This window comes from Scardinius erythrophthalmus (genome assembly GCF_964197995.2).
Source record: "Scardinius erythrophthalmus genome assembly, chromosome: 20".
In the NCBI taxonomy this organism is placed as follows: domain Eukaryota; kingdom Metazoa; phylum Chordata; class Actinopteri; order Cypriniformes; family Leuciscidae; genus Scardinius; species Scardinius erythrophthalmus.
This window is the reverse complement of record NC_138240.1, coordinates 34,498,340-34,523,339: the sequence shown is the minus strand read 5'-3', so window position 1 is coordinate 34,523,339 and position 25,000 is coordinate 34,498,340. Positions and strand designations below refer to the sequence as shown.

The 25,000-nt window shown below is 36.0% G+C and overlaps 1 protein-coding gene across 2 annotated transcripts in view; it reads right to left on the bottom strand.

The window, feature by feature from the left end:
- tcf7l1b (transcription factor 7 like 1b) overlaps window positions 1-25,000 on the bottom strand; it is a 76,199-nt gene that overhangs the window by 26,867 nt on the left and 24,332 nt on the right. For both annotated transcript variants that reach the window (XM_081349501.1, XM_081349500.1), the window contains one exon: window positions 3,768-3,851. In XM_081349501.1, the coding sequence (XP_081205627.1) occupies window positions 3,768-3,851 (84 nt within the window). The remainder of the gene's footprint in view (window positions 1-3,767; window positions 3,852-25,000) is intronic.

Here is a 25,000-nt window from a genome sequence, read left to right as displayed (position 1 = left end):
AGGAAGGAAGGAAGACTGCGTTCTCATCAAACCCTCAAGACTGGCTGTTCAACCACAGCTAATTTGATTGCCATTACGTTGCATTTTCTGCTGATTCCCTAATGCGAGTGCATGCATTTTATAACGTTATATTAAGTAAATACAATAAAGGCATAATGGCCCGACTGGGTGGAGAGACAAGGCATGCTGTGTTTTTAAGAACAATCCCATGGTGCTTCAGAGGTTAGAGAGAGTTCAGGGGTTACTGGGACAAAGCGAGTCTGAAACGCACACACACACACAAAATGCCCTCTGGCTGCCAAAGAGTCAATGATGACATTCATCCGTCATCCTTCTGTATTTATTATGTCATAATTTATTATGTCCCCCTGTCAGAGGGAGATTTCAGAGTGAAAGCAACAAATCCCTCATTAAAAACCACTAATAGATGCTAAGTAGCCGAACTGTTCCCTGGAAATAACGCTTTAATCAGTTTCATTATTTTGTCATGCAATTTGAACAGATTTATCATCAGATTGGAGGGATAATCAAATTGTTTCAAATGTCATGAGACTTTGATTTACATATTTTTGATGTATGGTGGCCCCAAAAAGTATTTGGACACACAAGTCATACTTGAAAAACGCATGATTGTGCAAACTCTTCCGCCCACTCTCCACTTAAACCGGTTTAGTTCGGGTCAATCTGAGGTTCCTCGTGTTGTGTGTTTGCAATGTTTCATCCTGATATACACCACCAGTCTTGATTGTGTTAAAAAAAAAAGTGTTAAATATTATGACAATCTAAAGTAACTTTTCTATTTTAATATATTTTAAAATGTAATTTATTCCTGTGATCAAAGCTGCATTTCCAGCATCATTACTCCAGTCTTCAGCGTCACATGATCCTTCATAAATCACTCTAATATGATGATTTGATGATCAAGAAACATTCATTATTATTATCAATGTTGAAAACAGTTAAATTTTTTTGTACGATTGTAAAAAAAAAAATTCAGGATTCTTTGATGTATAAAAAAAGATCAAAAGAAAATCATTAATTTGAATTAAAATCTTTTGTAACATTATAAATGTCTTTACTGTCACTTTTGATCAATTTAATTCATCCTTGTTGAATAAAAGTATTGATTTCTATTATTTCTTTACCCCCCAAAAAAATAATAAATAATAAAAATTCTTACAGACCCAAAACTTTTGAACGCTATAGTGTTTAATGTTACAAAAGCTTTCAGTTTCAGATAAATGCTGTTCTTTTGAACTTTCTATTCATCAAAGAATCCGGAAATAAAAATGTAAATAACTGTTTTCAACATTGACTGGTAGTGTATACACACACACACACACACACACACACACACACACACACACACACACACACACACACGCTCTGGTTAAATTTATCGCCTCTCATCAGCTTTGCAGAGGTGAATCACACCACACACACACACATCAGCTGAGGACACACACACCATCATGCAAACCCTCTCGACCTCCAACCAGCCGGACTGGATTCAGACACAGATCTGGCCAACAGGGAAGCTCGTTCTTATCCGACAGCCATCATTACACACCAAGGAGTGGCATAGATGTGCCACACATTCTGGAAATATAGCTTTCATTACCAGTAATGAACCTGCAGGCAACCAAAACTTGATTTTAAGACTTGATTTAAAACTTGACTTGAAGTGATCAGTTTTAGTTTTCAAATACATCGTAGGTTGGAAGCAATGGGCTTTTTAATATGTCCTCTTCGTGCCAAATAACAGCGCTATCAATCGTTTCGCATGGCCACCCGCATCAACAACACCAATCAATACACGCTCGGCTGGCCTTTACACGTGTCAATGAAGATCACCTGACAACACAGATTATAAACTCAATCTCAGAGATTCGGTACAGAAAGAACATCTGAATGCGATTGGCTTAATTGCAGCGCGGCCTCGTATTCGTCAACTAAGAGAAGTGAGGCTCATCACAGGAAGATTAAGTTTGATTAAAGATTAAAACTCGCACGGATGAATCATTCGCCAACAGGATTTCATGCTGACTTTAAAGGGATTGTTTGGGTGAAATTACTCACCTTAAATGTCATTACAACACAAGACATTTATTCATCTTCAGAAGATATGTTTTATAGTCCTTAATTATTTATGCCCCTTCATTGACAGTCCATGCAACCAAAACTTTAAAGCTTGAAAAAGTAGATGAACTAATCCATATGTATTTAGTGTTCATTCTGAAATCTTTATTTGAACCCATTTAATTTAGGCTTTAATTTATTAATACAAACACTGATCAATGCACAATTTTTGTGCTTGTACTCTACGTACACTAATCAATGTTTACATATGAAAAGCCTAAATTAAATCTGTTCATCATATAAAGTGATCGTGTCTCATCAGAATAAAACGCTCAGTTTATTTGGATTACTTCACACGTGCCTTTATGAACTTTTTGAAGCTTTAAAATTTGGGCTGCTTGGAGTTTCATTAGATGTACACAATGAAGAGAGAATATTAAAAACTTGGGCTGGGTATTGACACAAATTTCACAATTCGATTCCGAATCGCTACAATATTTATTATTTTGGATATCAGGTACAGTACATGGGAAATTTTCTCAAGGAAAACAAATCTCTTCACTAATGCTGTAACTATGGGAGTCAGTTGTAGCCGATAGGCTTCATTAGCCTACTATAATATTGAAGGTAAAAATGATTTGTATACAAACACTTAAATTACACTTATTTATTTTTATAATAATAAAGTTATATGAAATATATACATTTAAATGGTGGCTGTCATAAAAACTTGCCAGATTTATTCAAACATGCATTAAATATTGAAGAACATTAAAAATTATAATGAATATGTATTATGGTGCATATATTTAGCAGCATGCTCCTCTCTAGAGTTAATCTTTCCAGCTGAATAACGAGTTTATGGTCACTGGATATGGTTTTTCTGAGGTAAATGTGACGTTACATGACATTGTTTACAAGCTGTTTTACTGACGTCTTTCCACGGTTGAAACACTGATTGAGCGATTCCATGTGACGATACGGATTTCAATAAGTTGTCCTCTATCTTCTAACACACTTTCAGATGCTCATTCATGTTTATTTCGCGCTGTAACTGGTGTTATTAAGGCGGAAGAGAAGATCATGTGCTTCTCTTGAGCTGAGCCAGAGCGATCTCATGCCACAGCGCCAAAACGCTATTTATGCTTTTGAATTTCATAAGAAAATGGACGTAATTTGAAATCTGAGACTTTGTTTCATATCAATAGTAACAAAGCACAAAGATTACTGCGATTTATTGGATGGGATCCATTCATTCATCAACAGAGAAGAGGATGACTAATCGATTCTTGAGATTTAAGAATCGATATTGTATCGTAAAAATGAAAATCGATTAAAAAAATGTCCCCCAGCCCTATTAAAAACATCTTCATTTGTGTTTCAAAGATAGATGAATGAAAGACTTTGGTTTGGAACGACATGAAGGTGAATTAAATAATGACAATTTTCATCTTAGGGTGAACTATCACTAAGTTTGACAACCAGAAAGTGCTGAATTGAGTGTCTTATTTTCAAACAGTATATCATATTTGTTGCATTATTCAAAACCAACCAAAGTTTTTGTGAAATTCTGTCTGTACAATAAATGCCTGTTAGTTTTAGATTTTTCCATCTGATGCAATAACATGCTGAAGTGTCTGAATACTTTCTTTGGCCGCTGTGTGTGCGTGTGTGTGTGTGATACTCACTAAGTGTCCTGGAGTAGGTGATCGTGAGTCTTTGAGTGCTGCTGTGCCTGGAACATCCAGAAGAGGCCATTTCATATGCAAATACTGTGAAAAACAAAAACAAAAAGTCAGATCAGACAGCAATACTGTGTTTTAATTCACATCTTTCTTTTAAAGTCGGCATGAAATGGAAGTTGCTCTAGACTTTTCTTTCCTATTGTGCCGTTTATCCGAGTGAAACAAGAACAAGCCCAAATGTGGAACAAGAACAAATGTGGGCGGGGCTTGATTTTGTCTGTGGGGAATTGATTGTGGTTTGCTATTGGCTGATCTCATGTGACTGACAGGTTATTGCCCTGCCCTCGTCATCAGAGAAGAGAAGCTGCAAGAGGAACTTATTCTGAGTCAAGATTACCAGAAACATTAATTTAAAACAATATTAATGTGCACAGAAAAATCATTTATAATAAATCCTGCAATATTCCATAAAAGAATTGTCCATTTTGACTTCCCTACTTTAAAGCTCAATGGAAAAGTTCAGGCACAAACAGGTGCACAAACTTCACCTCAGTGGGTGGCAAAGTTAACCAACACGTTTTGTCAGACCTGTTGACAAAAGCACCTTCTAAAACAGAGCAGTCTGTGTGTGTATGTGTGTGTATGTGTGTGTGTGTCTAGACAGGTTTTTTCTGATGACTAACTGTGATTGAATGAGTGAAACAAATGTCAATGTGAAAAGAGACTTAACAGAATCTTCCAGCATGAGATCTGCCTCTCAGAGGGTCATAAATAAGTTGAACGGTCAGTGGAGAGCAATTCTTCTGGCAGACACCTGTGTCTGTATCTTGTACGTGTGTGTGTGTGTGTGTGTGTGTGTGTGTGTGTGTGTGTGTGTGTGTGTGTGTGTGTGTGTGTGTGTGTGTGTGTGTGTAAAACGGAGAGACAGTGAGAGTGTGAAATCTGTGTTTGTCGGAGAATGTGTTCCTCCCTGAGCCCAGCTGTGGGAGTCTATCGAGAGTGTGTGTGTGTGTGTGTGTGTGTGTTTGTGTGTGTAGGGGACAGCTGAGAGGAAATCCCATGGAGAGAGGTGGGAAAGCTGGACCGTGGTAAAAACACAGCCACATATATAATGCTCAAGTGAATATCCCTGCACTTTTGACCTCTGCCTGTATCACTTCCACTATCAGGACGAGCGCAAACACCATCCCGAGCTCTTCGTGTGTGTGTGTGTGTGTGTATGTGTGTGTGTGTGTGTGTGTGTATTCCACCGTGGGCCAAACAGGTGCACTGATAATCACTAATGCACAATGCGGTTTGTAATGAATGCAGAGGTTGTGTTCAGATCTTCTTGTTTTGCTCCATTTGGTCTTATGGTCATAGCTGAAGTCTCCGTGGAGCTCGGCTCAGACATCTGGTTTATATATCAGTTTTAACTGCCGGATACTGCAGATTTTCATGTGCACAGACTTCTTTAGGCTGCTCAAGAATTTATCATTTATTAAAACACATTTAGTAAGAGCTAATATTCTCATACTAGTGTAAAAGTCAGCAGGAAATAAAAGCAGATCCTGTTTGCTTTCTTAACACGCGCTCCTGCTGCTGAAGGTACACTGGGAGAAAAATGTGTAGGACTTACTTTGAAACAACATTCACTGAGAAATTGCTGGTAAATTTCACAAATAATTACAGTGAAATGGCATGTGACACATACAACTTTGAATTAGAAAGACTAAAATAGTATTCTTGTGTAAAATTAACTTAATAGTCTTTGAAAACTTTTTCTTTTCTTTTTTTTTTTTTTACAGTGTACACTATAAAAGTTTTTTTTTACTTTAATACATTTTTAAATTAATAAATCTAAATTAATAAATTATCAAATTATTAAATCTGGCTTTATTATTAAATTAATATCAAAAAATATTTTCTGATAAATATCATAACTGATAAATGGCTAATATTAAAAATAAATAAATAATAAATTTAAAAAATGTATAGTTTTAAATGCAACAATTTTATCTAGGATTCACTTTATAATTGAAAAAATGAAATATGCATATTTATATTTGGTAAATATCGAAAATGGTGTGATATATCTTTCAACCCTAATGAAAAAATTAAAATTTTATGACAATTTTAGCAATTTCATGACAAAATGTCCTATTGCAGTAAAAGCTGTAAAAAAAAAAATGTATTGCATTATGCGTGGTTATATGCAAAACACACACACACACACACACACACACACACACACACACACACACACACACACACACACACACACACACACACACACACACACAAAAAAAAACACACTGGCGTTATCAAGAACAGCTCGCTGCACACTGATTGGATGAAAAAAATCAAACCAATTGTGTTTTCTTAATGCTTATTGGCTAATTATCCACATTGTTTGTGCAATCAGCATCTGACTTGGTCAAGATGAACTCTCCCGTCCACCGGCTCTGATAAACACGCGCAGCATGTTAATATGAAGGAAATGTGATCATTGGATTCAATATACTGGCTCAAATCCAGCCGGAAAATCTGAATCCTCATCCGCGCCGCTAATGAGTTAATGTGAGGTCCGCTCCACTTTTACATCTTCGACCTTGCTTTCAATCGGAGCGATCATAGGAAGGAAGTTTACACGGCTATGGTTAAAAATGGAAAAGACATTATAGACACAAAAGGAAGAGGGGAGGTAGCGGGAGCGACAGAGAAAGGGGAAAAAAACATTTTCAGGAATGGGTTTTGTCTGAGCAGGCCAAGGGTATTGTTTCCTGACAGCTGGGTGAGTCGGGGGGGCGATCGGGCCCCTCGTTCCCATCCACAACAGAGGAAACTCTTGGGGTCGGCATCAGTCTTCTCCCCTACTATCCCCTGCCACACACACACACACACACACATCCCTACACTGAATCCTGGGCTAAAGAGAAACAGAAGGCCACCATTATTACTCTCTTTAGTTGGCCAAGTATTATCCCACTACAGGAGTCCAGGCCAAGATATAAACACACACAGATCTACATATTAAGTCATAAAAAGTATTGCGAACATTACAGAGGCTTCCAGTAGAGATGCCTCGGTCCAGTAAAGCTCCCTAGATCTGTCTCTGATCATTACCAGTGCTTTAAACAACATTTTGCATTGATTTGACATAAAATGCTACATTCTTAAAACTAAAAACATATGTTTTGTGAAGAAAAAAAAAAAACTTGAAAGATTTAGAGATTTCCATAGTGACATTTTCAATCAGTTGACCAATCAATCAATATTTAACACGTAAAATTTGGTCATTTTTAAAACGTAAGATATGTTTTAAATATGTTTTACAAACAAATGAATAAATAAATATTTTTAACATCTGGTCTTTTTTTTTATATATATATTTCTTAAACACTGAGTCATTTTTTTTATTATAATTTTTTTATATAATGTTTCAGAGATGGAAATCAATATATATTTGGATTAAAGATTACGACAGTAAAGAGAACAACTTTATTTTAACAGGTTGAATCCCACACAATAGAACAGGGACATGTATTAACGATGTTAATATGGTCATTTTCTATTGAATTTTGGTAATATCAGGCCATGTGTGAATGAGCCAAATTTGCAATCATTATGTTCACAACTTATAATAATTGCTTAAATGAGCTCATTGTTCCTGGCTAAATGAATACATGATGTCAGCTAACTGCATGATCTGTATTATCTCAGAACTGTACATTTCGGACATATGGACATTACTTTAAGACCTCTGATAACAGATCACGCTAAACTGAAACTATATATGTATTGTGAAAAGCGCCATGCAAATAAATGTAAATTGAACTGAATAGAATTGATAGTTTCAGTTTTTGTGAACTACTAGAAAAAAGGTTCAGCAGTGTTCAATGTAGAACTCTAGGGTTCTTGACTCAATTTTAAAGAACGCTTTATGCCAAAAAGGTTCTATTATATGTGGAGAAATGTCTTCAATGATTGCACAGCCTAATACTTTCACGTTAAACAGATTATTTCCATTTATTCTAGTGATAATGTTTACAAGCATTTACATTTACAAGCTGCTTTATTCATACAATTTAATTAAAATTAAAAAAAATAATTAAAATGAAATTCATTAAATGATTCCATGATGGAACTCCCGGAAGGTTCTGTATATGAAGCGCCGGACGGAACTTTTGAAGGTTCCATATAGAACCTGTTCTTCTGGGAGTGGGATGGGATTTACTCCAGAATCGATATTATTCAAATTAAATTGCTTTATTTTTGTCCTTGCTTATAGACGAGGACAAGTTTGACAGAAGTTAGCCACTTTCGTTCCAACAGAGGATGAAATGTGTCGTTATCTATGAGTGTTTAGTGACGTAATATCCCTATGAAGGAAGAGACGTGAGACTGAAAGCACTGAAAAGCCCTTGCACTACTCATAGACATATACAGAAACACACACGTGATCTTCCGATTCGTCTGTCTATTAAACCTTTGATAAAATAATATCGCAGGAGAGTCGTCATGAAACAGCTTCACAGTCTTTTCAACCTCATAGCATCATTATTTCTGTGATGCAATAGTTAAAATGATCATAGAAGTACTTGGATAAAAGTTTAAAGTTCAAATATGAACATTGATGTCCACAGTAGCGATCAAAATCAGCTTTTGATAGAAACTTGGCACTTAAAATAGCTCATTTACATTGTTACGCCAGTAGGTGGCACCAAGTGACTGTTAAAAAATTATTTGTTATTGAATCATTTATTCAGGAGTGTGTAGTGCTGTATGAAGCTTCTGAATAAAACTCAGAGAGATGTGATGATTTGCTTTTGTAAATATGACTCATCTTATACATCATGTTCAGTCTGTATAAGAGTATGATTTAGCTTTTCCTGATGGTCTAGTGTAAAATTTTTTTTGCAATATCGAATCACAACACTTGTAGAATCACATTTCTTATAAAAAAAAGAAAAGAAAATCGCAATATATATCGTATCGGCACCCAAGTATCGTGATAGTATCGAATCGGGAGATAGGTGTATCGTCCCAGCCCTACTAGGAATGTGTCCAGACAAGATGAGCAAAGCCTTCACCAAAGTTCACTCCCATCTTCAACTAAAATTATTTATTTTCTCCCTTTTTTTGGGGCTTTTTAGACATTTTTCAACAGCTCAGCCCGAAAAACACAATTCCTGTCTCTGTTGCACGCTGGCATCCTGTACGTTTAGCACTTCAGCTCTATCTAAACACTGGTGCCGCTGTGGTCAGACCCTGGCCCACTAAACCTGTCCTCGAGCTGGCTCGCAGCGAGAGAGAAGGGAAAACCTCTGGTGCTGGTCAGCAGAACTCCGCTCCGAAACACAAGGCTGCTTACAAGCGGAAAACTGCTCTGGGCGGACTGAGAAAGTGGAGCGTTTCTGCGCTGCAATCCTGTAGTGAGTGTTTACAATGACATGGGACTGGAAACACACACATAAACTCAATTTGCCAATTACCTTTTACAGTCCACTTCAGGCGCTGTGCTAATGTGATGCAGGTGCCCTTAAAACAAGACAGACCTGGCATGAAATCGAGAGCGAAGGAGGAGCGTCGCAAACAATGCGTTGAGAGAATTTAAACATGATCGTAACACGTTATCAAATACCTTGTAGCAATATACAATAGCCACATACAACAGGCACTGATTCTATTACACAACTTAAACATTATAAAAGTTTTGGCTTTAAAATCGGATGCATTTATACACAGTTACACAAACTATATTACAAGGCAGAAAAACTGTTAATTATGATTATAATTATACATTTTTTGCATTATTTTACATTATATTATATCTTGGCTCTGTAAAGCAAGCTTGAATTTTACAATATAATACATAAAAACAATTGAATTTACTACTGAAATTATTATTATCATCATTATCACAAATGTAATTGACTAATTATCTGTTACACAAACTATATTACATGGTCTAGGAATTGTTTGTAGTGATTAAGTTTTTTATATTAAATTACAACATGTATTATATTATATTTTATTTTTAGGCTCTGTAAAGCAAACTTGAGTTTAAAATATAAAAACATAAAATCAAATATATTTACTATAGTTATTAAATAATTAAATAAATAAATAAATATATAATAAACTATATTCCATATGTTATATTATAATGTAATATAATATAGTAATACAACATAATATAACATTATATTACGGCTCTATAAAGCAAGCATGTGTTTATCTACTCTAATATATAAAAACAAATCTATTTACTACGGTTATTATTTATCATCATCACAAATGTAATTATTTACTGAATATACGTTACATAAACTATCACAAGGCGAAAAAATGTATAGTGATAATACTTTTTTATATTATAATAAACCATATTATAGATTATGTTGTATTATATTATGGCTCTGTAAAGAGAGCCTGTGTTTTAAAATCTACTATAAAAAATCTAATGTATTTACAACTGTTATTATTTATCATCATCATTACTACAAATGTAAAAAGCTTTCGCTGACATTGCGTTCAGTTTCTACACAGATTTTTTGAGATTGTCAAACTCAAATTTGGAACAACTTATATAGATTTATGGCTTTGATTTTCAAGCCATTTTAGAGTTCAACTTGTTTCATAAAATATATATATTTCATATAAAATAATGTTCATAAATAATTTTCATAAACTTAAACCTATATAACTTTTTTTTTTTTTTTACTTCAGCAATAATCTGCCACGGGTCTTCTTTAAAAATGAGACCAAACTTAAGTCTGTGCTCTTTCACATTTTTATGACATTTTTGTCCACTTTGAACCCATGTGCAACTTTTCTTAATTGATGCATAAGGGTTAAAGAGACTGTACACTGTGCCTAAAGCTGTAGCTGTAGCGTCTCCCCGGTTCCTCATCCCACATCGAGTCTCTCAGCTTCAAAACTAGGCCTCTCGTAATAAACCATCATCCTCCAGCTATCTGATCCACTTCTCTCCTCTCGAAGCTCTCGCCGAACATCAGTCGAGCGCTCTCCTAATGAGAACACAGATGCCACAAAAGGTGGTGGAGAACGTCCCAGAGAAAAGCCAACACGGGCCCTTTGGTTCGGGGAACAGAGAGAATACGGCATGTGCTCCAGGGCCCGCGAGGTGCCAGCGCCAGGGTCCAATTGTTGGGCTCTCTCATGGACTTTCTTTGTCAGCTCGGGAGACGAGGCAGCGCTGCCAGGGATGCTGGGAGGCAGATGTGAGGGACGTTTGTTACTGAGGGAAAGCGGATCGTCTGCCAACGGCACCCAAATAGACCCGGCCTGACAAACTCACAGCGCCGCTGTCGAGGTAATGAGGGGATGACACGCTTTCACTCGCTCCAGAGAGATCTGTGCCGAAAGTTTTTAGGCTAAAAAGTTCAGTCTAAATGCATGGAGTCTGTTTTATCATCACCCTTTAGTAATTTTAGCTTCTTAATGCACACATTTTTATACTATATGACAATAGTGGCTAGGTCGGATTATTTAAATAGCACACTTTTATACACGATGGCAATGCAAAGTTTTATGCTACTCCTGAACTTCGTGTTTTGAGCACTTCTTGTGTTGTTTTTGCCCCTTCACGATGACTCGCTTAATTTAGTCCTAAATTGTAAAGTCGCTTTGGACTAAATGTAAATGTATTTTTACATAAAAATGACTTTAAAGGTACATAAGAGAAAAATAAAGATTTCAAATATAAGAGAAAACATCTTTAAATGTTGTGGCTAAACAGCACAATTTCATACACAACGATTTGCAATGCAAAGTGCTTTACATAAATATGACTAAAAATGACTAAAAATAGGAGAGAAACCATTTAGCTGTTTGTACAGTGTTTTGTTTGTACATCTAAACTCAACGACCAACAAAAATCTCCAAATCCGCTCGCTTCGGAAAGTTTTTAGGCTAAAAACTTCAGTCTAAATGCATGGAGTCTGAGACTGTCATGTTAGTTCACAGTGCATTAACTAATGTTAACAAATACAACCTTTGATTTTAATAATGTATCAGTAAATGTTGAAATTAATATTAACTAAGATTAATAAATGCTGTAGAAGTATTCTTCATTCTTAGTTCATGTTAACCAATGTTAACTAATGAGCCTTATTGTAAAGTGTTACCAATAATTTTAGCTTCTTTTAATTTTTATAATATGAGACAATAGTGGCTGGTAAGTTTATTTAAATAGCACACTTTAATACACAATGGCAATGCAAAGTGCTTTCCATAAAAATGACTTTAAAAAGAGAAAAATAAAGATTTCAAATATGAGAGAAAACATTTAGCTGGTTTTACAGTGTTTTGTAACCAGCATTAGCATAACATTTTAGTGATGTCAAACCATAAGCAGATTCACTATCATTCAAAAGTCTGGCAGGCAGTTTAAAGGAATTAATATTTTTTCATTCATCAAGGATTCATTCAATTGATCTAAAGTGGCAGTCAAGACTTTTTTAACGTTACAAAACGTTTCTATTTCAAATATGCTGTTCTTTAGAACTCTATATATATCAAAGACTTAAACAGAAAACTATTTTCAACACTGATATTAATCAGAAATGTTTCTTGAGCATCAAATCCTCATATTAGAGTGATTTCTGAAGGATCATGTGACACTGAAGACTGGAGTAATGATGCTGAAAATTCAGCTTTGATCACAGGAATAAATTACATTTTACAATATATTCACATAGAAAAGTTACTTTAGATTAAAATAATATTTACTGTATTTTTTATTAAATAAATACCGCCCTAGTGAGCAGTAGAGACCCCAAACCTAGTGGAAATAGATGTTTATCAAAATCAAATATTCTAGAGAACCACGTAATAATGCCAAGCAACCACCGTTTAATGGTATAATTATATTATTAGACCTTAAAAATAAGCATCATTGTATTCTGCACAGAAAGTGATCCTACTCATCAGCACAGTTGAACCCAGCGTGTGGCCCGTACTTATTCAGGACCCCTGATGAACCCAATGGGCCTCCCTGTGGCCGGTGTGTTAAAGTGTTAATCACATCTCTCAATCTGACACACACACACACACACACACACACACACACACACACACACACACACACACACACACACACTCCCGCCCCACACGAAGGTCTATTGTCAGGACATGCCATCAGCTTAATGCGAGTCATTTACACCTACTGTTAGTCCAACCTGACCACACAATCGGCGCCTGTTTCAAACCGGGCTCCTTTGTTTAAGTGTGTTGTGGGTAATTAAACGATTATGTAATCATTCTTAAGCAAACAAGATACAATCATGCTAATTGGAAGGAGAGATTAACTATCAGTGAAACTAGGCGGCACTGAAGCGGCACACAATGCTTGTCAGATTTTGAGGAATGCGACCAAACTTCAGAGATTAATCTTGAGCAATGATAGCGATTTGGGTAAACAGAGATGAGTGTTAAACGAGCACTTGCTGGCACGCCAGGTACAGGCTTAATGATAAGTTTACCTGTCGGGATGCCGATAGATCCACATCCCAGAGCGTTCTCCCTGGATCCCGCAGGTAAACTCTGCCACATTAGTGAGTCCGCTCAGCATGCAGGTGTGCTTGTTTTGGCCGTGTGAGTTGTTTACCAGCGTGGCTAGACGAAACATTTCAATCAGGCTATTTATGTGCACTTTCCACACCATAACACTGTCTAAGGACACTTTTCTACTCGGTCCGACTGATTGTCAGAACGGTTTTCATATGGCACTTTCTGGGCCTGTAGAACCATATGATTTTTACTGTATATCACGGGATGTCACAGAATTTGGCTAAATAATAGACGAATAAATCAAAAGTAGGGACATTTGTATATAAATAAGTTAATTTTAACATTCAATATAATAGTAATGTAGCACCAACTGACTCCCACGTATAGTTTACAGCATTAGTTGAGCAAAATTTGCCATGTACTGGACCTTATATATATCCAAAATAATCAATTCGATATCAAATAGAATCGAATTGAAATCTAATCGAATCGCAAGCTTGTGAATCGAAATCGAATTGTGAAATTTGTGTCAATACCCAGCCCTAATATGGACTACTGTCTGAATAATAAAGAAGACTGTTACTGATATCTGAAGTCTACATGTTCTACGTTTCTCAGTTTGGTCAACTACACACACGTAAAGTTTTCAGCGTTTGCAGTCGCACATGAACGCATGAACTTCAGCTCCAGAGCTATTCTGAGAGTCACTTCACAAGCATTTCACCATTTCATTTCATACAGACAGAAGCCTGGGTTCTCCCAAGGTTTTTTTTCTCCATTAGGTCACTTGATGGAGTTTTAGGACACCATTAGGTCACTTGATGGAGTTTTTCGGTTCCTTGCCACTGTTGCCTTTGGCTTGCTCAGTTGGGGATATTTTGGGGATATTTAATTTGATTTTATCAATCAATAAATTCCACTAGAAACAAACCTTGTTGTATTATTTTAATTTAATACTGTGAAGCTGCTTTGATACAATCTGTATTGTGAAAAGCGCTATACAAATATACTTGACTTGACACAGAAACTCAAGCCGTCAAAATAAAAGTTTGGTTTAAATTAAAGATATTGTATTGTTACAATATCTTCAATTTAAACCAAACTTTTATTTTTATTTTACAATATTTTATAATATTTTTATATTCTTATAATATTTGTATATTACTATTGAACTGTAGAATGTAGGCTACCTCTCAAAGTAATAACAATAGCAATATTAACACAGTTTATTTAAACCGTATGAAAGGAATATCAAAAAATGTTGTCCATATTTTAAATTACACAGCACTGTTTTGTGTCTCTGAGCAACAACACACAGCGGTGTTTCGTTACTGAACGAATCAACTTTTTGAACGTCCTTAAACTTTTATTTAATTTTTAAAGCAGCTTTTTATTTTTAAAATCATTTCAAATATCAATATTCAACGTTTTATGTTTAAAACATCAAAACATTATTCATGCATTTGTAACTGCAGGTTTAAATGCATTCATGTCGCCTCTGAGCTGCATTAAATATCAAAAACTTAAAATATAATCAAAAACTTTAGGAGTCAGCTGTCCACGGCAGTCCAAGATACCAGCACAAAAACACACTCGGCAAAATAGTCTAATTATCGTTATCAATAAAAAATTGAGATATATTTTTGTCAATATCACACACCCATAATGAGCACCATACGCCACACTTTTTACCATTTCCTTCCTGTCCTTTTATGCATGAATGAATCAGATCCGTGCAGAACGCTAAAGCTAGTCAACTTACAATTATAGACTCCAAGTGTTTGGCTTGAGGTCACCATCCACAGGCGTATCTGAAGTATGTATCTAGCACTAGGGTAATGGCTGAAGTCTGAAGTATCCCTGAGTCTTTTGGACCGGGTGAAGTTAAGTGGCTTTGACAAGAGCTCTGCCGCTCGCATCGGGCGTCTATTGTGACCTGCGCGCCCTCCTTGCACTTCCATTCACTGCCTGAAAACACTAAAAACCATGTCAAAGGTCAACCTGCCACATTTCCATGGCAACATGGCCCTATAACAGGCCTCTTAACACGCTCTTGTGCACAAAAGAACTATTAGTAAGGAAGGACGGACGGAGATGCGTGTGAGTTTCTATGAGTGCAAGGGAAGCATAGAGACAGGGCAAAGGGTTAACCCGAACAATTGAGAGATCCCAAGGTCTGACCGGGACTGATGGATGGATTCGGCTTTTATGGTAACCAGCAGTCCATCAAAAGGGGCCGGGACAGCATGGAGAGCACATTTCCCACTCTATTGAAGACCACTCGTGTTTATAATAGCTATGAAGCAACACAACGATCATTGAGAACATGCTTCATTCATTCATCTGAACACTTTAGCATGGAAATAAGAGGTTACAGTATCCAGTGATGTGCAACGATTAATCGCATCCAAAATAAAAGTTTGTGTTTACATACTATGTGTGTGTACGGTGTATAATTATTAGGGCTGTACTCAACCAAAGAAAATCTTGGTCGACCGAAGTCCTGAAATTTTCGACTAGAAATCGACTAAAATCGACTAAAAATGACGTTAGAAAAAAAACCCGTTAAATTAATTAGATGCGCACTTTGCGCAGGACTTGGTAGCCTTGTTGTCCGCCTAAATGAATTATAAATAAACATAAACAACTAGTAGGCTATTTGCAGTATATTAAATCGTTTTTGACCTAATTATTTTGCACTGAAATGAGTCTGACACTCGAGTTTGTCAGCTCTGACGGCGCTGCATCACGTGCACCTGCGCAATATCATAGCTTATGATTTCCGAAAATAGTACTATGTTGTCAACTAGTGATATCATCACAAGAACTGTTGAGGAATATGCAACATAATTTAGACAATTATTTTTGTCATATGTTATAATAAGTTATAACTGTCAGACGCTATCATTTCACCGTGCATGTCCTCGCACCGAGCGAGGCTGAACATGAGCTCAGCGTCGCAGCTGAGACACGAATAGACTATTAATATTAAATTAAAGCTTTTACTCTTAATAAACACAAAAGGCACGTCCACTTTAATAAAAAAATAATATTTATTAAACAAACCAGATCAAGAGCAGAAACGAAATAAAGTGCATAACTGAAAAATAAAGCATCCTAGGCTCAAAACTAACACACCAACAGCACAGCACAATTGCGCATTAGGCTCCAAATAAAAAATAAAAAAGTTAGGTTATCACACTAAAACATTGAAATATGCAAATTCTGATATGTTCATAGCCTACTCAAAACAGACAGGGCAAGCTAACGCAGACAAGTGAGCTTAACGTTACCACTTTTAGATGATATGTCATGTTTGTCGTCAAGCTGTGGAAAACTGTTGCTTGCAAACTTTGCATTCGACCTTTTTCATGTTATCAATTTTAACAAAATGCTGCCACACTGTCGATTTCTTTGTTGTTGACATGTTAGAAGAGGACTGACTATTAAACGCTCTCACAATTAAATAAATAATATTCAGCATCAAACCTTCTATGCTCGACGCTCTCTCTTGGGTTGGACTAATCCAAAAAAGGTGAAAACAAGGGGGGTGTTTTGAAGACAGACTGTTACAGTGAAACAAGGGTACTCTGAAAACACCCCCATTAGCAGTTAGTGCTTTCCACCTGATGAAATGAGCGCGCCTCAGCGCGGCAAAACTGATGAAATAAACGCGGCAGAAAATCGACCAATCAGAATTTTGGTCGAACCAGAACGTATCGACCAACTAATCGACTAGGACAGTACAGCCCTAATAATTATTTTGTATATATAAATATAAAATATTTGCAAATTTATATAATATATATATAAATGTAGATATTTAAGAAAAATGTGTTATTTATATATAAAATGTTTATATGCACGTGTTTACAGTATGCACAGCACACACATATAGTATGTAAACACAAAGTTGTATTTTAGATGCGATTAATCATTGCACAGCATTAAATCCTCAACAAAACGATTAATTTTTTAGCAAACGTGAAAAATGGCACGGCTTTGAAACCATTTCCACTCAGAATTTGTCAGTAAATTTCACAAATAAAAGCTAAGTCACACTGTAAAACTAAAATGTAAATATTGAAGTAGAAAGACTGAAATGTTTTTTTCTTGCAACTCCAATAATCTGTTTTTCTTCTCAACTTGGACAAATAAAATGTAACAGTGTACTAAAGTTTAAACCAGATGCATCTCTTACTTGAGCAAAATAACAGTCAAATTAAAGTGCATTAAAATCATTGCAACATTCACAAAATATCACATCATTAAACTTCCTGCCAAATCATCATGAATGCATTGTGAATATTCACTAAACTGGCAAGTTCTGGTAGTGATTTGCATGAGTTATATATCTAACATAATCATAATGGTTGCAAACTTGGATAACCAATTCTGATATTAATGCTCATGTTATCATATTAAATATGTTGTTTCAGCGCCCTTGATTATTCATACTAAAGTGTCCTTATCGCATGCTTGTGTCAAGGAGAAAAAGTACCTTTGATTCGATCCTCTAGCAGTGAATCAGAAGAGACTGTAAAGATTATTTTTTTAAAAAGGATAACAGCATAGTTTGAATATGAATTTGCCATAGAAGGTCTTTTATTCACGCCACACTCGCAGAATGACAGACAGAGCTGATGGAGTCGAGCGCTGTGGAATAATTGAGCTATTGTATTCAAGAACACAACGCAAGGTCAATCGAAACCGTACGCATAATCAGAAGCACAAGAAAATAATCGGGGCATCTGGCGAGAGCTGGCGCTCTGTCAGCGCTGAGGGCAGGCGGCCATATTGTTTAAGTCAATTACCAGTGTGTGCGGAGATGTTTCAGTACCTGCTGGCATATCTTGTTACAGATTCTTCCACGAATGCTAAGCTCACCAGAAGGGCCACATTTTTAACCCTTAAGGCTGATGGATAAAGACCATTAAACTATACCGATAGCTCTTGGGGAGGCTCTAGCTTGAGGAACGGGTGACTGATCGAGTCAGCTGAGGTGTGTGTGTGTACACTAGCTATGAGGCAGAGTCTACTTCTAAAGGCTGAAACATGTATGTGAATACAAACACTTTCAGCTCAAATTACATTTCAATACGTATCAGAATGCAATTCATAACACAACACATGTATGAATAGCATTCTCAGTACCTATGAAGAATATATCGGCATCGGGCAATAATCATATCGGATTTAATCAGTAAATTAGGCTGATATATTTAAGCTAGGAATGCACAATATTATCAGGACAACATCGGAATCGGCCAATAAATCGGCATCGTCTCGATATGAAACGTTATGCCGATATGCCTTGAGGATCAGATAATGTGTTGATTATGAATATTTAATAACGTGTGTGTTTGTGCTGGAAGAGAGCTTTTGCATGTATGGAGTTGTTTACACCATAAAGATATGTATATCGGTCTCGGCCAAAACGAAATATCGGCAAAAATCCAATATCGTACAACCCTAAATTAAGACGTTAAATTATATGCAGACGAACACGATCCTACATTACGTCATTTCTTTTTATTAAATTAAATATTAAATATTCAAATGAAATGTTTACTTCATGGCACACATGCATTGTTTATTTTTTGCTAATTTTTGTGAAAGTTATATTTTAAGTTTCATAAATGAAAGTTGGCCAAAGGAAAATACAGTGTGTTTGCTTTAATGGTTCTGAGAAGTTAGCTCAGTTAACTTTGTTAGTTAAACATTTAAAGCTATTTATGTAAAACAACAACAGATCCAGGTAAACGGATCCGTCACAGAAATGCAAAACTGAACGTTAAGAACATAAAACAGGGAAACACACTTGGCGTGCGTTGGCTACGTATATCTGAACACTAGAGAGCAATTCTGCTATAAAATCTGTAGCCTAATTTACTGTCGGACAAACTCTGTCCAGATGTGGCCGGACGAGGCGCTGTAAGTTAACGGGGTTCATTCTACACGCCTGCTCAGTAGACAACACAAACTATACAAGTTTATTAAGCTTACGCAGACTTAAGTTTGAAAAATTATTTTAAGAAACTCACGTTTCTAAGGCTGAAAAAAATAAAATAAATATTTGTTCGAGTGTAAATCTGATCGTGGAGCTCCTCAATAAGGGCTTGTGTTACGAGAGGCTGAAAACACACTGCTACCATTTAAACTGGCCTTTTCACCGCTACGACACATCATTTTAGAGAGAGAGAGAGAGAGAGAGAGAGAGAGAGAGAGACACAGAGATGGTGGAAGGAACAGACAGGACTAAATTAAACACATTTGTTTCTGCTCAAACATACCGCAATTTATGAAAACAGAGCACGGATTGTGTTCGTTCTTTAGCCCCTCTGACACACACACACACACACACACACACACACACACACACACACAGCTGTCTATAGAGGGCTGGATGTATGTTGGGCTCAGCAGAAGAAGCATATAGAAACAGGTCCAGACCTCCTGTGTGTTCAGACTGAGCTTTACAAACTAATACAGGCTCTACATCCTTCTTCACCATAAAACACACACACACACACACACACACACACACACACACACACACACACACACAGCAGGGAAGCTCCCTGACTGACTCAAGCGCTGCAAAAACATGTGTACTCGCAGGCACGCACATAAAGTCATGACAGAGAGGCAAACTATGTGGACAAATAGGACAATAGTATAATTTACTCTTTTTAAACCCATATGTCTGTCCGTCTCCCACTGAACTCAGAAAGAGACGTTTAGCTAAATGTCCAAGCTGCTCTTTTCCCATTTAATGAAAGTGAATGGGGACCATGCAATGTTTTCAGTAAATAATTTAACCCTATAAAGCCTAATGTCCTGCATGTCTAATGCCCTTAAATTATCAACATGATCAAAACTTCGCTGCAAAACCTGTTGCACACAATCAACAACATGCCTTCTGTCGTCTTATTGATCGTTTTTTAGCTACCCTTTTTTTAGCAAGCAAAAGACCTTTTATTATAATTGTAAAAACATCCACCTTCAGCTCGTGGTTCACGTCTTTCTGCTGTGAAACGATGAACACTTAGTGGACTGAAGAAACTTGTGTTTGATTATCCAGACATTTTTTTTTTTTATCACAAAAAATCTAAGTATAAAATATGATCCATCAGGTGTTTGAGGCAGATTTATTTGTTCATCTCTCAATCATTGCATTGCTTTGATCATAAAACTACGCATTTAAATATCATCTTACTGAGACATATTACTGGCAGATATCGAGTGACAGCTGAAATGTTATGCATTTTAGACAAGTAGTGTGTTATACTTGGAGTCGGGTATCATTTGAGTTTTAGCAAGTCCAATCCCATTTCTGATTCTGCTTATTGATTCTGATTCTTATTGATTCCCAGTTTCGATTCCAATATGGTTAAAAAAAAATTAAGTCAAACATTTCGATATTAAACATATTTATTCTGTGTCTTTTTGCAAAGCATTATGTTGCAGCTCAAAAATCAGCAGCCTAAAGAACAAATAACTAATAAACTAATTAAAATATAAATTTCACACATTAAAGACAATACAGTCAGTAATACAATAAGCAAATTAGCAATAACACAAATAATAATACAACTTAAAAGTTCAGAAATTTAAATCGAAAGTAAAATAACACTGCATAGTTTCTTTTTATAAATAAATATAGATTAATCCTTAAAGTTACAAAATGTATTCAGTCTAGGGATGCACCGATGCATCGGCTGAACATCGGTAACGGCCGATATTTGCCTCGTTAACTGCCATCGGCCATCGGGAAATAAAAATGACATTCGCCGATGTCACATGGGCGTCAGTTTGGTTTGATATGCTGGGGACAGAGACGCATTCGGAAGTGCATTTTCAGAAGTGCTGGGTACAATGACGCATTTATTTATTTATTTTTCTATGAGAAAACTCCTTTTCTCGAGAAAAGAACGACCATGGTGTGTAGCAGAAGAAGCGGCGGAGTATGCACGATCCGCGAGTGCTGAAGACGTTCTGCACAGCTTTGATGGGTGCGCAGGAGGACACAAATGGGCGGCGACCGCTTCTTCCAGTGGCGGGAGCTTTTCCCTCAGCGCCGTCAACAGATAGAGCGTTAACTGTACACACCGCCGCCGACTTGAGCTGCAAAGAAGCTCTGGCCTCCCTGTCAAGGACGCTTGTCAAAAAGTACGGGGAAGCTTGACCGCTCTGAATAGTGAGTGAGAGCGCGCGCGCGGTCGGGGCTCTCTCTCTCTCTCGCAGAAGAGCGCGTGCGCGTTTAAAATTTAATATGAACATTCACCCGTGTTTTTTCCCTCATAAATGCGAACACGAAAAATAAAATGAATATTATAATGTTTTTTTTGTTGGGTCAGACAATGATTACCAAATTTCTCTCTCATATTGCTCCTCATAACAACTGAAAAAGAACTTATAAATAAGGTTATAACTGTCAACCAGAAAGTGACATTAAAGGTTTTTTTTGTTTCATAAATTGCTTGGTCTGATTGAATTTGTGCTCATTCTAGGATAGTGTGATCAAGAGCCGAAAGACTTGTATGTTTCAGTGGCACAAAAGAAGGAATAAATAACAAAAAGAAAAAACATCGGCATCGGCCATCGGCCAAGTTGTTATGTTAAACATCGGTATCGGTATCGGCCCAGAATTTCCCAATCGGTGCATCCCTAATTCAGTCAGTGAGTGATTTTCTTCAGGAATATTAGGCTGTCCTCACTTTAGAGCGAATGCACTGATCCAATACACTGATACACACGCTTTTCTTTCTCAACCGTTTACACTCGCTTAAGACACAACCGACTGTGTTTAACGATACACATTTTTACATCGCGATATCTCGATAATAACGATGCATCATTACACCCCTACTAGCTATACTGTTATAAAAGATATTGATTTAGAATGAGAATCAAAAGCATCAGAATTTCATTTTACTTTTTGGCCATATAAATATTTGCACCAAAGTCCATATTTTTGCTCAGTTTGGATAAAATGTAGGTGTTTTTTCCCTCCTTGAGTTCCATATTCTCAACATTTCATACTTTATGAGCCATAAAAGCCTGATGCATCGAATATGACACTCGACAAAAAACTTTTTTATAATTTGATCTTCAACAGGTTCAAAAAACGTTGATTTTGATTTTAAAAAGTACGACTATTATTTCACATTTTAGTTTAAGTTTTAATCTGTTCCTCACAAAAAGCTATAATATAGCTTCATAAGACAACGAATAAAACTTTTGAGTTGTTTAGACACTCTAATATTTTTTCCTTTTCCTTTTTGGATGTTGACACTTCTTGGTTCCTGTCCACACAAGAGTAGCATTAGCGTCCCTCAAAACTAGTTTTTCTTCCACTGAAGAAAGAAAGAGTAAATGATGACAGAATTTTCAGTTTTTGGATGAGCTACTCCTTTTGTTACCCGCTGATCTCTTCATTCATGGGTAAGATAATCTTTATTCATAACGCCCAGGGCAAAATTTTTGGCTGTCAACACCAGTGGGCCTTCCTCAAAACACGCTCCATCATCCGTGTTGTTTTAGAGCAGAACAAACAGGAAAGCTAGCAACACAATGAGAAAAGCAAACAGCATCCAGGCCCACTGACTGCGTGAGGTTTTGATGAAGTCCACAGAGGGTCCGCGTAGCCATGAGGTGGATCAGGTCGAGGGTCCGAGGGGGTCAGGGGTCAGAACTCACCCTGAGACAAGGTAATAGAGGGGAAGACAAACACACCCGGATTTGGCTTTTTGGAGAATTCGCCAGTTGCTAATGGAGCCGACTGTGTGCGTGACACTTTTGAGAAATTAGCTAGACACGTTAAACTAACAAGCTAACAAAGTCCATTGTTTTCATTCCCGACTGAAGACTTTGAATGGGATTAGAAGCCTAAAGTAAATGGAAATTCATTGTGTCGCAAGGTGGATTTGAATAGTGAGAATGTTATGAACACAAATAGTATTTTTTCATCATCGGAATCAAAATAAACGAGACGTTGAATCACAAAAGACATACCCATGCAATAAACTGTAAACGGCTAATAAATACATTTACGTCAACGCACAGGCGTCCTAATGTCTCGTAAAAGCTCCCGTCGTCTCTCAAAATCACGGCTCACGTGTTCATAACGTATTGGAAATGAGAATATTTGAGGACTTTCCATGTAATTCAGCTTGCAGGGTGAAGTCATGTAAAGGTGGAATTTCCTTTTGTATAGAAAAGCAAGACTGAGTCACACTATTAAAATGAGGTGTGAACAATGGAGGAGGAATTAAGATGTCTAGAAGTTGATATACCTACATTTCCTCAACACCCTATTACAGAGACAATTACGAGCAAACTACGAGCTCGCAGGTATTTACACCAAACCCTTCCAGAGAGTCTGACTGAGAGGAGCAGGGCCTGAAACACGACGCGCTCACAGTAGAGGAACTGAGAAGAAACACAAGAAAATCAAGCATTTATAACATAATCCTGCATGATTTGGTCAATTTTGGACAAATACTGTCATTTAACATGACAAACATTTAATATCTTGGTTTGCTGTTGCTGAGATAAAGCTTAAAAGAAGAAAAGGAGCAGATCAAATTGAAACCGACGGTCTCTTGATGACGAGGATGGACAAATAAAGTTCAAATAAAGTCTAGTTTTTCCCCATGCTCTGATCCCAGTACAAAGTTCACACTGGCTGGTGTTCACACGTGTTCTCTTTAATAATAATAATAATAACAATAATAATAATATTAATAATAATAATAATAATAATAATATTATAGTATATAAAATGTAAATTATTACTACTCTACTTACTAAAAATAATTGATGTTTTGTTTATTATTATTATTAGTAGCAGTAGTAGTAGCAGTATTAGTAGATTTACATTGTTTTATAATAATAATAATAATAATAAAAATAATGTAATTTACAACTACTACTACAACAATTAAAAAAAATTGTTTTAATAATTTACATGTTAAATATTTGTATTATTATTTGCAGTTGTAGATGATATATATTGTCTTTATAATAAATATAATCAATACTAAAACGTAATTTACTACTGCTATTACTACAAATAATAAAAAAATATTTTATTTTAATAATGATTTAGGTTTTTAATTATTATTATTCGTAGTAGTAGATTTATATTGTTTTATTATACTACTACAACTACTAATAATAATAATAATATTAATAATAATAATAATAATTAGCAGTAGTAGTAGTAATATTATATAAATTATAATCATTGTATTTTTTATTATTAAATAACATTTTGTTTAGGGTAACAGTTTATAAGGATTAATTTGTAAACACTGGTTAACTATATTAGTTAACAAACTAACAATGAAAAATACTTAGCATTTATTAATCCGAGTTAAATGTTAATTTCGACATTTACTAATACATGATTAAAATCAAAAGTTGTATCTGTTCACATTAGTTGCATCATGCACTGTGAACTAACATCACGTTTTATAAACTAACATTAACAAAGGTTAATAAAGACTGTAAAAATATATCGTTCGTTGTTAGCTCATGAGCTAGTGCTAACAAATGTTGTTAGCTCATGAGCTAGTGCTAACAAATGTTGTTAGCTCATGAGCTAGTGCTAACAAATGTTGTTAGCTCATGAGCTAGTGCTAACAAATGTTGTTAGCTCATGAGCTAGTGCTAACAAATGTTGTTAGCTCATGAGCTAGTGCTAACAAATGAGA